Source organism: Strix aluco, chromosome 3 (genome assembly GCF_031877795.1).
Source record: "Strix aluco isolate bStrAlu1 chromosome 3, bStrAlu1.hap1, whole genome shotgun sequence".
Lineage (NCBI taxonomy): Eukaryota > Metazoa > Chordata > Aves > Strigiformes > Strigidae > Strix > Strix aluco.
This window is the reverse complement of record NC_133933.1, coordinates 37,462,167-37,478,533: the sequence shown is the minus strand read 5'-3', so window position 1 is coordinate 37,478,533 and position 16,367 is coordinate 37,462,167. Positions and strand designations below refer to the sequence as shown.

General features: G+C 33.3%; 1 protein-coding gene across 1 annotated transcript in view; it reads right to left on the bottom strand.

The window, feature by feature from the left end:
* The window catches only part of KIF6 (kinesin family member 6), a 172,214-nt gene that overhangs the window by 88,367 nt on the left and 67,480 nt on the right, over nt 1-16,367 (bottom strand). The window contains exons 11-13 of the mRNA XM_074818123.1: nt 9,225-9,330; nt 8,236-8,377; nt 6,228-6,437 (exon numbers count right to left, since the gene is read on the bottom strand). Coding sequence (XP_074674224.1) covers nt 6,228-6,437; nt 8,236-8,377; nt 9,225-9,330 — 458 coding nt within the window. The remainder of the gene's footprint in view (nt 1-6,227; nt 6,438-8,235; nt 8,378-9,224; nt 9,331-16,367) is intronic.

Sequence of the window (16,367 nt, the reverse complement as noted above, 5' to 3'; positions counted from 1 at the left end):
AATCCAATGTCATCAGTGAAACCTAGGGCATTACTTGGATGCTTCACTTGTGTATTCCTATGCTCTAATCATCAAGGAGAAAATCCTAATACAGATTGTAATATACACTGAAAAGAGTGCACCACAAAGCACAGCAACAATCTACATGTCCAATTTCAGTCATTCTTATTAGGTCTCCCACTGGTATCAAACCTCATGTTTGATAATATTTTACTAATGACATTATTTTTAATATGAGCCCTGATATTTAAATAAGCAGTTAAAGACATACCTGTTCAGAAAAAATACCCTTTAACATTAAATCAACTCTTTATAACTTAGTATTTAATAGTAGTTGGAAAATATGATACAATGGTGCCCAAAGACCTACTATGGAAATCAAATTTGGGGTGCCAGGCTTTGTTCCTCTTTGTGTTTGTACAGTCATTAGCATTAAAGGCTGCTATTTAGAGTTTCAGGCGTATAGGAGATGGGGAAAAGATAGAATGTACAGGAAGGTAAATACTATGATATGTCAAGTCTTTGAAGATGTATTATATTCACTCAGTTTCTTCTGAAAGAGCATACACATTCAATGCAGGATGGACTTAAAATAAAATAATCACAGGCATGCTTATACAGACATGTACAGTTGTAGAAGTTCCTCATTCATCTTCCAAGTCAACTTGCCATGGGACAAGTTTGGTCCAGCAGTTGTTTTACTGTTGTGATGAGCTCAAGATAAAAATTTTCCTCTTAACACATATTATTACCTCAAGCTCAGCAGTGACATTATGGCTGCATTTCTTCTGGTTGTATAAGTGTCTGGATAGGGTAGACAAGAAACATGATTACCTATATCTTTCAATGGAGAAATGGACATAGATCATATGGGAAAAATGGTAAAAACGTTTCACCATACAGAGATAGCAGTTCTATGAAATAATACATTTTTTATCATACAGAGAAACAAATTTTGCCTGCACCAGGCTGCCTGTATTTTTATCATTCATCCACTTCTAATAAATTTAGCAGCATAAATTACTTTTTCTGATTAACTGGGTACAAGGTGAGTAAATCTGGAGATTTTACAGTGCAAAAGCAGCAGCAAATCTAGCATGAAAGTAACAGAATGAAATTATTTTCTATCACAGAATGGTAAAGATCTATTTCTGGGTAAACAAATGTTAAAGCTACACAACATATCAACTGCAAAATAAAGGAAAAATTCTAAATAAAATAATTTGTCTTTTAACAAACTAATTATTAGCTAGACTTTCCCACAACTATTTCACTAAACTAAATATTTTTTCCCTATACTTTCTGCTGATTTCCTAGTTTAATTGTTTTTAGGATAAGGAAATGAGATAGATAGGAAAATAGAACACATTAAAGACATGATTAGAGACATTAGAGACACTAGAAATACCGTTTGATATCACATTAAAACAGGCTGATTGTAGAGTTGAGAGAACAGAATTAAAAAAGCTTGCAAACTAACTAAACTCTTAAAATAGTTAACATACGATATAGCCTACATGCTGTAAATTGAAATCTTCATAAATGATGTAAGATATCCACCTTCTGATAGTCTGATTATCTTAATGACTTTCTAATTCTCTTCCTGAATCATACATTTAAAAAACTGCAGAGCTTAAGGAGGGATGTTTTCTTTGCAAAAACCAGGATAACTAGAACTCTTAAGATATCCATTTCTAATTTTTTCAGCATTCTGTTCTTAGACGTAGTTCTGGTTCTTTCACATGAATATATGTCATATATACATAAATGTCATTTCTTCTGACAATACAACTCTTGTATAGTCATTTGTTCCTTCTAACTTCTCTCCTGCTTATTGTCTATGATAATTTCTTTCCCATTCCTGAATCACAGAATCATTCAGGTTGGAAAAGACCCTTGGGATCATCGAGTCCAACCATCAGCCCTACTCTACAAAGTTCTCCCCTACACCATATCCCCCAACAACTCATCTAAATGACCCTTAAACACATCCAGGGATGGTGACTCCACCACCTCCCTGGGCAGCCTATTCCACTGCAATCTCCTCTACAATAATCAATAGAGTCACAATCCTACTAAAGTTTTAGAGTACTCAAACAAAGTAACAACTGTGACAATTGACTGCTAGTTCAATTACTAAGCGATTTTAGAAGATAATTGACAACCTTAAATAGTTTAATAAATCTATTCACATTACGACACCAGCAAAATCTAAATTTCTACTTGCCAGCTGTCCTCTCTGAATTTCAAGCTGAAGATTCTCTCTCCTTTCAATTAAAAAAATCCTAACAAAATGCATAAAACCCAGTATACAGAAATGTAAGAAGTCATGAATATGTAAAAGTTACACATGATAATCTAGGATGAGACATGTTCTTTACGAATGAAAACATAAGCACTTCTAGAATGTAGTGACACCAACAAATCTTTTTATTTGAACAATTCAATTAGAAAATAAAGAAAACATGCAACTATGAAACAAAAATCTGTCTACAGTTATTGGAAGTTGATTTATGTGGATTTTTAAACTAACAATTTGCAAGAATATTATTTACTGTCATAAATAACCAGCTTAGATGATGTAAGGAAAGATAACAGCAATGTTTAACAGTTACCCTTTTCTATTAACCACTATAAAAACTCCCTTACTTACACAATCTATGCTAACTGGTCAATATAATTTGCATTGCTTGAGTTGCTGTTTTTAAAAAGATTTAAGCACATACTTAAATCCTGTGGTATTATATGGATAAAGTGAAACATATCCTTAAAATCTTGTAAAACCAGGTTCTAGGAATGGTTTCAAGTAGTTCTGAAAATTTAGTATGCAGAAGAATAAGTTTTCCAAAATATTAACAGTAAATATTGCTCATACCTCCATATCTTTTAAAACTCATTCTTCTGGAATCTAATGATTTGAATATTTAATCTCATCTATTAAGGTGCATGATTCAGTATTTATAACTTTTGGGGTTGACAACTTAAGTTTCTGGAATTTCTTTAATAGCCGTATTAATTGAAAAGTACAAGACAATATTAGAAGAATTAGTTATGAGTCCTGACGAAGTCTATGGTAATTTCTAACTCCTGAGAAAAGCATTCCATACTTTTGCAATGGTCCCTATCAAACTTTCCTATTCTTTCACAAGCCTTCCCAGACAGTTGACAATTTCATCACTGCAGTAGGCTATGAAAAAAGTGAATGGCTATCACCATGATGTGAAAGTTTCCAAATCCATACAAAAATTTGAAGGTTGAAGGGAAAATCCTTGAGTCAGAATATGTATTTGGTGGATATCAGAGTATTAAAATCACATATTTGTGAATAACTTATTTTGCTCTGTAAGTTGACCGCTATGCTTTTCACCAGATGGTGTTCTTCCAAGATATTTTGCTTCATTCTTACATAGAACAAATGGGATTAATCAAGTCTGAAGCATACAAATGTGTTCTGGTCTGAGTCCAATAGGAAAAAGAATATATCCTAGCAGTTAGCAGACAGAGCTAAGAGTTTTTGGCTGCCAAGGAATGTACCAGTGTATGTTTGCACTGTCATAGCTTTATAACAAAATAGAAAAATAGTAACAAGCACTTGAGGTTTTATGGCACTTTGAACCTAAGGATCTGAAAACCGTAACTTGCCTACAAAGAAAGTGGAATGTTTCACGCATAGTCTTTTTCTTCATGTGACATTGACTTGTATTTTATAGTTGTTTTGGGTTTGTTTGGGTTTTTTGTCCTAGTACTGTCTTTCTTTTTACTGATTTCATCTCTCAGAATTTTTTTCTTTCTTTTTTTTCTTGAGACCTCTGGCCTTATTCTAACTATTACTGCACGTTTTTAAATACGGTTTTATTTTTCCTAAGTTTTGAGTCATTATTCATTCTGGTATTTTATATATTATTTTAAAACCTCAAATGTAATTTTAAAGACTACAAAAAGCTCTAATAGTTCTAAAAAAATTTATTTAAGTTTCATTAAAATTCTTCTCCTAAAGCAATCTGATATGACGGCTTTCTGTGTACTATGTATAAGTACACAGAGAGACCTTTTTTAACATTTTCTGATGAACTGTCTGCATATGTTTACAAGTGTTATATAGTGAATTTTTCTCAAACATGTTTCATATCATGGAGAATCAAACTGTGAAAACCCTACAAGTTAGTTTGAAAAATATATAATCTTCAGTCTATGAGAACTTTTTAATATAAATGTTAGTTAAAACATGAAGATAAATATTGAAGCTTGTTACTTTTAGAACTTTAAGAAATAAAGGAAAGATAAAAATAAATTTATTTATACATTGGGTAGAAAATACTGTCATTTTCGGAGACACAAGGGCACAAAAGAGCCTGGACACTCAGTTATATTCTTGCAGAGACAACCGGTCTCCTGAGGTTGGTTTAAAGCATACTGGCAAGGCTGTACACGTATCATTAACAATGTTTCTACTACTTTTTTACACCTGCCATTCTAAGTATTCCCTGAGCACAATAATGCCAGCGTTTTAAGAAATAATGTTTTAAGGCATTATCATTATAACAGCTATACATTACAGAAGATTGAAAGTCCAAATGCCTCCAACATTACTAGACTAGGCTTGCAGCAGAATGTCAGGCCACTCTAAAGGAATGCAGAGACAGAGATATATGGCTACCTAAAACAGTCTAAAAATAACCTTTTATTTACCTGTAGCTCTCAACCAATATGACTGAAAAATTTAAAAATAAACTTTAAGTGAACATGACGGATGACTTTCATGTTCACACTTAGCATCTTGGTTATTGAGGACTTCATCATTTTCATGTCCACATGGAATGACACAATATCAGAACCTGACCCAGAACTGATTGAAAAGACTGGAAAGAAGAGAGTAGGTTTCCAGCTACTTTCAGAATGAGGAAACCATATAATGTGCAATCCAATCATATAAAAAAATTCTTATCTCAAAACATACTACCTTCTCATCCCAGACAGATGTCCATTTAAAACTCATTATCCGAGCAGGATGGGAATCAATTACATTTACTTATTGATTAACCAAAGACAATAGTTCATCATTGTGGCAGATTCCCTGTGCCAACCATCTGTCCCAAATAATTCTTTTTTCAATGAATAGTATTTGATATGCTCACCTATTAAATTTACAAAACAGCTCAGTTAGAATAAAACATGAAAAACAATACACTAGCTTTACTATAAGAGATAAAACCTTTTATAAGTCACCTACGAACAAACAGTACTCATCTGCTGATGAAGGTACGGCACATGGTGAACTGGTGTTGAGTGTGTAAGCTATCCGAAATGAATATATTATTTATGAATTCAGCTTTAACTTGTTTGCAAACGATGTGAATTGTTAAACCACTTGAGAAACAATTAAAATATATATTTTTTTAAATACATCAACGTAGGGATTTTTACTTTGTTCACACTTACTAAGGACTTTCTCCAGAAAGCTACCATTTCACCAAAGCTACTTGCATGCACAAAAATGGAGCTATTTGTCATTTCTGGAACTTAGGTCTCAGTTCACTTAATCACATTCTTTTTTTTTTAACAAAAGAAATAATCACTATGATTTATTAAAAATGCTAAATAAAGCCCAGATATTTAAAATGTATAATATAAAAAAAAAAAAATCTTAAGGACAATTACAAAATGTTTTGTGTTTAATCTGATATCAGAGCTAGAAGCATAATTAATGAAATTTCATTGTATTTGAATGTAAGATTTCTCTCCCAGGATGGAATATTAAAAAAAAAGAAAAAAAAATTGTGTTTATTGTGTTTAAGAATACCGTGCAATTAATAATGCCTGTACAAAAATTTTCTCGGTATCTGCAGTTCCAGTTTAGACATCTTTTTTTGATAAAAGTCAGTATTTTCAAATCTTTCGGGAGAAAAATATTATTTCTTAATATTTTTTAATGAATTATGCTCAAAAAATAATTTTCTGAGAATTTACTCAAAGATTCAAGGGCCTGCAACTGAATTTATACTCTGATTTTGTAGGACTGTTCGACAGAGTATTCACATTGGTTTGTAAAAGTCATCAGCACCTTGAGAGGGCTATAAATTTAAATCTCTGCATTTGTGGATACAGAATTAACACAATACGGCTGATCTTGAAAATAAAACCTTCCTGTTCTGGTACCTATTTGAATGATATAATGTAAATCATATTGTAATAATCCAATAGCTGATCACTTAATTAATTATACTAACCTGTTTCTCTGGAAAGAAAAGTTAGTCTGTGAAGTGAAGAGCTGAAATTTTCTGCCTCTTTCAGACTAAAAGAGCTAGATGGGCTCTTTCTTTCTTCCAAGTTTACAGAAAGGGACTGCTCCAAGACTGTAGAACCAGCAAAGGCATCATTAAGATGGAAAACAGCATTTTGCGCTTTCTTTTCTTTTTTTAGCATATTTACCAGAATATCTGCAAGATACATTAAGGAAATCATTCAGGACCTCTTTTTTATAAAGCAACAATCATCTTTATTTATCCCTAAGTTTTTTTTTTTCCAAGTGGAACAATTCACATTATGTGAACGTGATGTGGAGTTGGGCATATTCTTTGTAATTATATTCATCCACCTTAGTTTTTCCAAACAGCAGATTCATTTTTACTAAACAGTAACAAATTCACACATTGACCACATTTATTGATCCCATTCAATCAACACTTAACAAAAGCATTTACAGGCAACCAGGAATGAAAAGTCTAGTATCTTATTGCCATTGTGTTACACTCCCTTTTTTATTTTTTTAAAATCTGTAATAAACAAAATTTCCAAACAAAAGAAAAAAACCCCTTAACCTACAGGTAGCCTGGCAAGTGCATCACATCTGTAAGCTTTTCACAAAAAGAAGGTTTACTAAAATGAAGAACAAGTCTTTATTCCAAACCCACTATGTATTTACTGGAAGTATATTTGGTATAAATACATTTTGCCTAATAGTATATAGAGGGCTTACAAAGAAAATCCTATGTGCATTCAGTCAAAACCACAGGAATCCCTGTGAAATGTTTTCGATATGCTATACATTTTAATCCTAATTAATCTTTTAAATGAACAGCAGAAAATCTAAGTAGTCTTTTGGGAATATTATTAACTGGATTAGGTAGTAATAATAAAACACTTTACAATTCAGTTGTTATGATAGGTCCTAGTTACCATAAGCAAGAAGGACCTCATAGTTTATTGACTAAACAGCTTCCATACTTCCCACCACTTCATCACATTAGACATGTTATTAATTTTCTACTGATGATGCACAGTCACTTAGCAGCTGCAGGCTGTAAATCAATGTCTTGTTCAAAGTCTTAATTCTTATATTCTTCCTACATAACTCTAACATGGATTTAAACAAGTTTCTTTCTTGTACTTCTGCAAACAAAGCTGTATATATCTATTAAACACAAGTGCATTTGATAGAGAGGTTTTGCTTTTTTTCATTATCCATCTCAAACTAATGAAATAATTAATTTCAGGAAGAAATGTTTCTGGGAATCCAGATCTTAAAACTGAAGAATTTTTAAAAAGGAATAATAAGTCAGTGTTACAGCTAAATTTATTTGAAAGTGCACCTTGGAAAATGAACATCTTGTCTTCTGTGCACTGTTTTGTCAACCTGCTAAAAAAGATTTCCACTCATCGTGCAACAGTGCAGCTACTCATGTGCTTCCTGTGAGGCAGTGAAATGGACAAAGCATGTCTGAGCAGTTTAGTATTTTTATATGCAAAAAGCTTTAATTTAAATTTAAATTTTAAAGTTGCATGTAAAAAGTACAAGTTTTATATTTATTCTAAAGGCAAATAGCCCAATAGTCCCCAAAGTATCACTTCACTTGGCTAAAAATAACACTTACAGGAAATTATATTCTTTGTAAGTAGTAAATTGGTCTTTATATAGCATCAGTTTCCCATTCTGAAAAATGGTTTCATTTGCTTGGGGACAGTATTTTAGGCGTGGCCTGATCCACGGTATTTGGATCTTGGCTTGACCATTCTAAAGCTAAGTGATGCTTGAATCCAGGATGTTGGTTTGGGTCACAACTGAAATAGAAGCAGGTGCAAAGCATAAAAGTTGGGATGTGAGTAATTGCTTTAACACAATGGGGTCAGGAGGGAGAATTTCCTTCCATACAGCTAATGCCTATCTCTCACACACAACACCCACTGTAGCCAGATCAGCTCAAACCCAAATATTATTTTTTTCCTCATAAAGGATACTGATTTCATTGTCTCTTTGCTGCAGAAGTTCTTTCAGTTTTTTCAATTCTTCTTCTCCTGCTTCTTTGTTAGAGTCTTTTTTGTTAGAGGTGTGTTGTGAGAGCAGTTTTTTATCAGAAATCTTCGAATGATTCATTAGTTGCTATTAGGAGAAACAAAAAAAAGCACAGTTTTAACTTTACTCCAGCTATGCCTTTATTCTACTATGAGACTGTCAAGCTACGGTAGAAAAGGCCTTTCTAGACTTGACAGAACAGAATCATGCCACCCATTGACTGTCAAGTTATATGCGTTGTGTCAAGTATGGGACAAGCTGTATTTGTGGATCTTCACTACCAAGAGTACAATTTGCTCTTTCTACACATAAATTCCAGTGTTATCTAGTATCATAGAGCTTTCAGTATTGATAACTAAAACATAATTATTTAGACAATAAATTAAGATCAGGAATGTATACATTATTATATTGAAAAAATATATCCCAAAATACAGAAAAGTATATATTACCTTCTATTGCTCTCCCTATTGATTTCACTTGTTCTTCCTAGTTTAAGTGTATCTTGTTTGCTCGATGATTAAGGGCTTAAAACACCACCACAAGAGTTGGTGTGACAGATTCAGGGACATGGTGTTTTTACTCTTTATTTTTATTTCTTTCAACATAGTTTGTCCAAAATAAAGCCTCCATAGTGCTGGTAATACAGATGGATACATCTATCCATATAGAGATAACTTGTCTGTGTTGATTCAAGTAATTTCCAGTGTTCTCTCACAATTCACTGCATGATGAGATCCTTGCTGGGGTGTCCACAAAATGCTGCTGAATTTTTCCAACTAAATTTAAAATTGTTATCAGTCCTCCATGCACTTCACAATTCAATTGTTTTACCCTTTTCCAATGCCTCTCAATTGTATTGCATTTCTTTTGACACTTTTCAGCTGTGAATGTCTTTGTTATTTTCAGTGCCAGCTATGTTTAAAAGAAATACCTTCAAATGAATGAAGCAATACTTGATCTTGCGCATATCAACACCAACATCCAGAATGCTATCAGGATCATTATCTTCAAGAAATGCTTCAATTAACTCATCCAACCTAAAAATACAGAGCATTTTTAAGGAAAAAACCAAACAAGTTGACAAATTTGTAATGTGTCAAATACTATATAAAATTTTTCAAGCTGACTGGCTATTTTCCTTCAAGGTCCATGAAATTGCAATGTACTTTTGTTCCTGACACTAAAACCTGGACTTGATCCTGGAGATTCTACTCCATATCAGAACATACTCGCACATGGTAAGGAATAGTTCTAGAACTAAAAGCATCTAAGAAGTAATCTTTTCTTTTTGTCATTTATTTTATAACCTTCTGTTCTTCTACCATCTCATAATTGAAAAGATCTAAAGCCTGCCTTCTCAGAAGTCCAGATTTTTAGAGACTTTGGGCATATGATTTTTTAATATATATGATTATTTATGCAAAAGAAAAATCTACTTCCTTTTCTATTACAAGAGTCAGCAGGTAGCATGGCTTTCATACATAAGATTACATGCTCCAATCACCAAGCAAAGTAACCTATTTTGTGATGCAGATATTTACAGATTTCTCAAAGACCTACTGCTCTTCTTATGATTAATGAAATGTAGTTAGTATTTTATTTTCTTGCAATTTCTCCTTATTTGATAAACATCTGACAATATCTTCCTAAGGGAGGAGCAACTCTTTCTTCGGTAATTGTCTTCATAAGAAAATCTGTCACACAGAAACATCCTCTTTTTCAAAACCATATTTTTAATTTTAATATTTTTAATTTTAATATTCAGACCGGAAACCTACACAGGCATAATATGCCATGCCTCTGGGCTGGATGTCAGAGCTATATTGATAGAGTCAGATTTCCTCTTGCATGCTCCCACCAGCACTCCAGGTCTTGCATTCCAGGATGCATGGTAGATCATCCTCAAGAAAAAGTACAGAGGATTTCTAAACCAAAACTAGCCCTTGGCACTAAGGTATGTTTCTGGAAAACATCAAGTGCAAGTTTGAACTCTATCAACTGGTTTTAGATTAAAGGCTTCCTGGTTCCTGACAAATGCTATTAACATTAACTTAGCAGGCACATGGTAGGCAACAATGACAGCCATATGCCCTGTAAAGCATAATTCCATGATTTTAAATGTTTATTTAGGTTACTAGCCTCAGAAGATGAACTTAGGTTCTGAACCTGAGTGAGCCAAGGTATATAAGGTACCTGCATCAAGTGCCCAACTGTCAGAGAAGGGCAGGAGTTCAGAACCATCTCTGTGCCTTTTGTTTCTTTTGAACTAGTTCTGTTCAGCTCCTCACTTAATACGTAAACCTTCTGGATGTCACTTTATAGTCATTTATCCTCTCCAGTTAGAGGATTTGGAATCTTGTAGCCATTTGATTATCTGAACGACTTTGCTGCAACCACATACCAAAATGTTAGGCATTATAATATCACAGTATTTAAAGTTGACTCTAAAGTAGGTGGTTGGGATATTGCCCTGCTTTTGAAGACTTCTCTTACTGAGATTCCTCACATTATGATACTGTAGTAACAGTTCCCTGCTGGAGGGTGAAACAATGAGATCCACAACAAACAGAAAAAAAAATTACTTATTTTCAGGAGAAAGATATCTGAAAATCAGAAGCTGTAAGACTGGAATGAAAATTGGAAAATATAACAGATATGTTTGGTTATTTATTTCCTCCAGAGTTCACCATGACAAAGTGTCAATTCTCAGAACAGGAGAAAAAAGAGAGAAAAGAAGAGAGCAACCCTCAGTCAGTTTCAAATAAACTGTGCTTTCCCATTTTCATTATTTCAGTTAAAGAAGGGACAAATATGTTGTGTATATGTGCAAAATTCACAGGTTCTGAATTTATAGAACATGCCCTGAAGTCAATGTGAGCTGTACATTTGGAGGGCTTAAAGGAGAGGATATTTAAAGAGAAATATTGGTTACAGAAGCATTACTGGCATTGACTTGCTTCTCAGGTTAAGAGACTACAAAAATTACTAGGTAAAAGAGAACAAAATTTTTCTAGTTGTTATGTGATTTTTTCTGCATGAAGAGTCCAACAGAACAGAGGCCAGTAGTACAAAAGGTTATTCATACTCTCTGCAGACACACTAAGCACAATGAGCAGGAGAATTAATCCTTCATACATGGAGGTAGGCATTTGTGTAAGCACTGGGAAAAGAGAGGCATTTATATTATTAATGAGAATGTGATAGTGATTACACAGACACAGAGAAAGTCAGTATTTGCCACTATCTTAAGCACCTTAATGATTTCAAGTGAGTAAGAGGAAACAAGTAAAAAATATTTTTTATAACTAGACTGTCTAGATTGAATATATGAAATAATCTATAAAAATGAGTCTTTAATCTTGAACTAGAAATTAGAAAGGAGATATTTTTAACCTTACTAAGATTACTTGTTTGCCAGGGATTTACCCATACTCAGATTACCACAGACTATGGGAATCAATAAAAAAATCACACTAACTTGCACCATTACCATTACCAGAATAACACTGCAGAAAGTTAAAATATTTCAAGAGAAAGAAAAAGAATATGTAATTCTTCTAAAATAATGCTCTATTTTTAAAAATCATTATTATTTGCCAATCAAGAGTCAAGATTAAATTGTCATCAAGAGTAACAAATTAGATAAGCTCTAGTTATAGATATGATCTGCTATTTCCTCTCTCTTACATTACGTTTAATGTGTTTGGCATTCTTGAAAAAATAAAACAGCTTTATTCATTGTGTCCCAAGGACTACATAGAAGCCAAAACAGATTTGAGCACCAGAAGACTGAGTCAAGTCTGAAATAGCAGAATGTAAATCAGAAGTTATAAATGAATTCAGCCTCTTTGTCAGTTCTAGGAAACAGCATAATCTTCAGTGTATTTTTAGATATATTTATAAATTTCATCTTTAAGAATTAGAACAAGAACAGACCAACCTAGTCTAAACATTATGGACAAAAACAAAAGAAAAAGAAAAAAAGAAAAGCAACAATGAAAATCCCCATGAATACCAGCAAAAGAAATCACTGCATCCCTCACATTTTTTCAGGTTTCCATGTAAAAATTACCAGAACTCTTTCTAAAATAAATACACAGTTTGACAACACTGTAGATATTCTGGGAGTTCTTCCACTATACCGAAGTATTAAGCAAAGGTAAAAAAATAAACTGACACTATGATACAGATGCAACTTGAAGTTTCTCTTCTTAATGAACAGATCTTAATTAATAGAACCATTTGTTTTTTCAAGTGTTTTATCAGCTCAAGGATTCTGAAAACAATTGAAACATCCTCCTATGAATTTATACAATGGCAAGGTTTGAAGATTTACAAATGAAAAAAAAAAAGCTACTTCCAATTCATTTTCAGAGATGTTCACAGAATAAATCAAGGAGACAATAAGGAGAAGAGAAAAAAAAAAAGATAATAAGAGGAAAAAAAAGGAATACTGACTGTATGCTTTCTTTTTCCTAACATGTATTAGACAAGGTAGATCTGCTTACTAGGTGACTCAGAAACAAAGAACAATATAATTCTACTAGATAAATATCCTTTTCCTTCTCATATTCCTGACTCAAACAGATTATTATATTTATCTCTATAAATAACCATAAAAATAAAATTAAACTTATGGAATATTTGAGAGCTAGAGCATAGAATTATACAAAATATGACTGTAAAAGATTTAAGAAATTTATAAAGGACATCTACAGTTACAACTCTGACACATTCTAGTCAAAACCTCATGCACAACCTGCAGTCATCCTCCTATTAGAAGAGGCAGAGTGAGAAAACCCTTTTTGTAAGTAAAGGAGAGCTAAAATGGCTTTTGGTTTTCATTCAGTTACCTTCAAGAGATGGATAATAACCTTCTCCTTAGCAATAATAATATCTTCTGAGATAGTCACCTAATCTCTGATCCTTAGTTCTCTACAAGAGGAATGCATATTAAACAGTTTTCCTCAAACCAAATACTGTATGTCAGCAAGAATCAAACCAGAAAAATACATATAACAGCCCAGCACCTAACAAATTTGGGCCTAAATGTTCAAGAGGAACAAGAAACCCATAGAGAACAAGAAATCTAGAGAACTCCCTGGCAAATCTTGCTTTAGTTGCCTACTCAGAGGAATGCGTATATAGCAGAGCAAAGTTAATATGAAATCATGAGGTAAAATAATGTCCTTTTTCTTATGGACTTTTTACCTCAATCATGGTAGAATAACTAAAAAAAGCATAGGAAACAAAGTAATTTTGGTCAGTTGTTGAGGCTCAGCCCTGAGACCATATACCTAGACCTCTCTTAGATAACCAGTATGTTCTATTTCCTGGAAAAGTTGCTAACTATAGTTTCTTTTCAAAAAGACCTGAGCAATCAGCCCTTACATTTACTGATGACCAGCTTCTGATATTGTGCAAAGGATAATGGTTAATATTTGCATACCCTCTCAAAACAGAAATTAGGAAATAAAGCTCCCCAAAGAAGGGAGTTTTGAAAATGAACTTGCAAAAGAAATGAGCGAGCTTGGCACAGAATACATAATATATTTGAAAAATTTCTAAGTTTGTGACTGAGCTTTTCTTCTCCCAAAACATCCCAGGCTTAACATTAATTTCCCCACTACATCTATTGCCAAAAGTCAATGGGAAAATAATTTAGAAAAGTCAGATGTTCATGTACGTAGGTTCTATGACATGGCTGAGAGTGCCAAGGTAACTCATAAACTGGTGGGGAGGAAAAAAGCCCAACACACTTTTGTTAAAGCTTACGATGAAAACCAGATAGGCTCAAGAAAAAAAAAAAATCAATCAAGAACCATACAAACCCCCCTTCCACAGTATTTATGAACACTGTCGTTTGCAGTATGAGATTATTTTTTCTTTCTTGACATTATTTATGAAGACTAGCACTACAGCAGAACTGGACTTTATTGTTCTTATATGAGAGATGGACTGCAGATGAAATAAGTTCCTGTTTTGCTATTCTATTTCTTTATTATTAACCTAAAAATAAGCTTATTACAAGCCCTTTGTAAGACATCCATCAGTAGAAAAACAATAACCCCCCAACTAAAATTGAAATTAATCAACCCAAAGAAGTAGTAATAAAATAACAAAAAGCCTAGTAACAGATACCTCTCACTCACTGGAGCAGAAACCTGAATAAAGAGATGGTCTCTATACTGTCATCTGAAGATCAACACCAGGAATTCTATTTCACAGAGGAAAGACCTTTATAAAAAATATTTAGCCCCCAGTGTCCTCACTGCTCAGTTTAGAAAGTCGAAGTGCACTCAGCTGGATGGGAAAAAGTAAAGATGGAAACTGTTTAATTAACTGAAATTCAATGGAAACCTAATTATGGGGTTAGTTACAAACACAGAATTGAAAATTACTGAATTGTTTACAAGTCACAATTGCTTCAGCAGAAATATGCAGCATGTATCTTTATTTCAGAATTCGATACTCTTTAATGTAAGATGGTCAATTTAAGTTATTTAAATGTGAGGGTTTTTTGTTACACTGGTGAGTTACATCAGAAAAGGCCACATTAATCTGAAATAGAAGTACCTCCCCACAAGATACTTGCACTGAAAGTACTAAACTAACATTAGAAAACACTAGAAGTATAATTTAGAAATGCTAAAATCTCCATTTCTGTGTAGAAACAAATATTAAACTAATAGTCTTTTATTTGTGGTAGTTAATAACATTATCAAGCCGGCTGCTGCATTCTCCATTAGTTTTAGCGTACTAAGGCTCTCAATAATGTTTTCATGCAGAATTTGTGCTAATCAAATCTGGAGCACGGATAATCATAGCTAAGTTCACATGACAGGAAAAAAATATTTAAAATCAGTGTCAGATGAAGATTCTTCTAACTTCTGGAGATCCAAAATAGTTCCCTTTTTTTCCTTTTCTCTTGTATGTTGTTAGGTAAAGGAAGTTATAGAGCATTAAATATTTATTATTTAATCTTATTACAGTAGATGAAGCCTAAAAAGGTATTTTTCATATGTCTCCATTTTTCCTTTTAGGACTGTGAGGTTCTACCCTAAGAACAGCAGGCCTAACTTACACTAAGAAGAGCAAGGGTGTGCTGAAGCCTATTGCCAGAACCCTGCTGTATCAGGAAGAATAGTTTTCCCAACAGAAATTCCCTGAAGGAGGAAGAATGTGAAAGTATCAAACAAAGACCCATTTTCTGTGAAAAACAGCAGTAAATATTGTGTTTTCTTTCTCAGTACTCATCAGAAAAAAAAGAAAAACAAAACATGAGTAAAAAATTCCATGCACACAAAAAATAATGTTCTAAGTCAATGCCAAGGGAACAGTATCATACCATTTATGAGATTAATTTAAAATTCATTTTGATAGTGGTCTTATACATATTAACATAGTACAAAAAGAAGGTATTACGGGTACTGATCCAGGTGAGTTTGAATCATGACACCAGACTCTGAAAACACAAGCTGTGTCAAGCACAAGTCTGTTCTTATGCTGACACTGGGAAGAAAACTCACAGTAAAGCAGTCATAAACAGTTGGGAGGGAAATGTGTTAAACTAACAGTGCTCTCTGGTTAGTGACTGTGAGTCAGTCCCAGATTCTTGGTCTAGCATTTCCCTCTTTATCGTTCTTTCACAAATAATGTAAACACACTGTACTGCAACTCACAGACAGCTTTTACATTATCAACTTTATTTCTCTTCTGTTACTTTTTACCCTTCAGGAATTCTTTTTAACAAAGCCTGCTTACCATTTAGACCACACATCAATCACAAAGGCTTTCTATCCACATTACTCTAGATTCCACGCAATTTTTCTGATAGCCCAACTCCAGAGCGATTAGATGAGCACTGTGCTACTTCAGTTTTGCCTGTTCATTAAAATAACAGACTTCCATCTTTTTTAAAAAAATCCACTTCTGAATCAGTCATATGTTTGCACGACCCAGGATGCAAATTACACAGCTGAAATGCATCAGAAAAGCACTCCTAAGCCAACTGAGAGTGTGTTTTTAAAGTTTAGGGCTCTCAATAGCATGCAGGATGCATGGTCTCAAAACA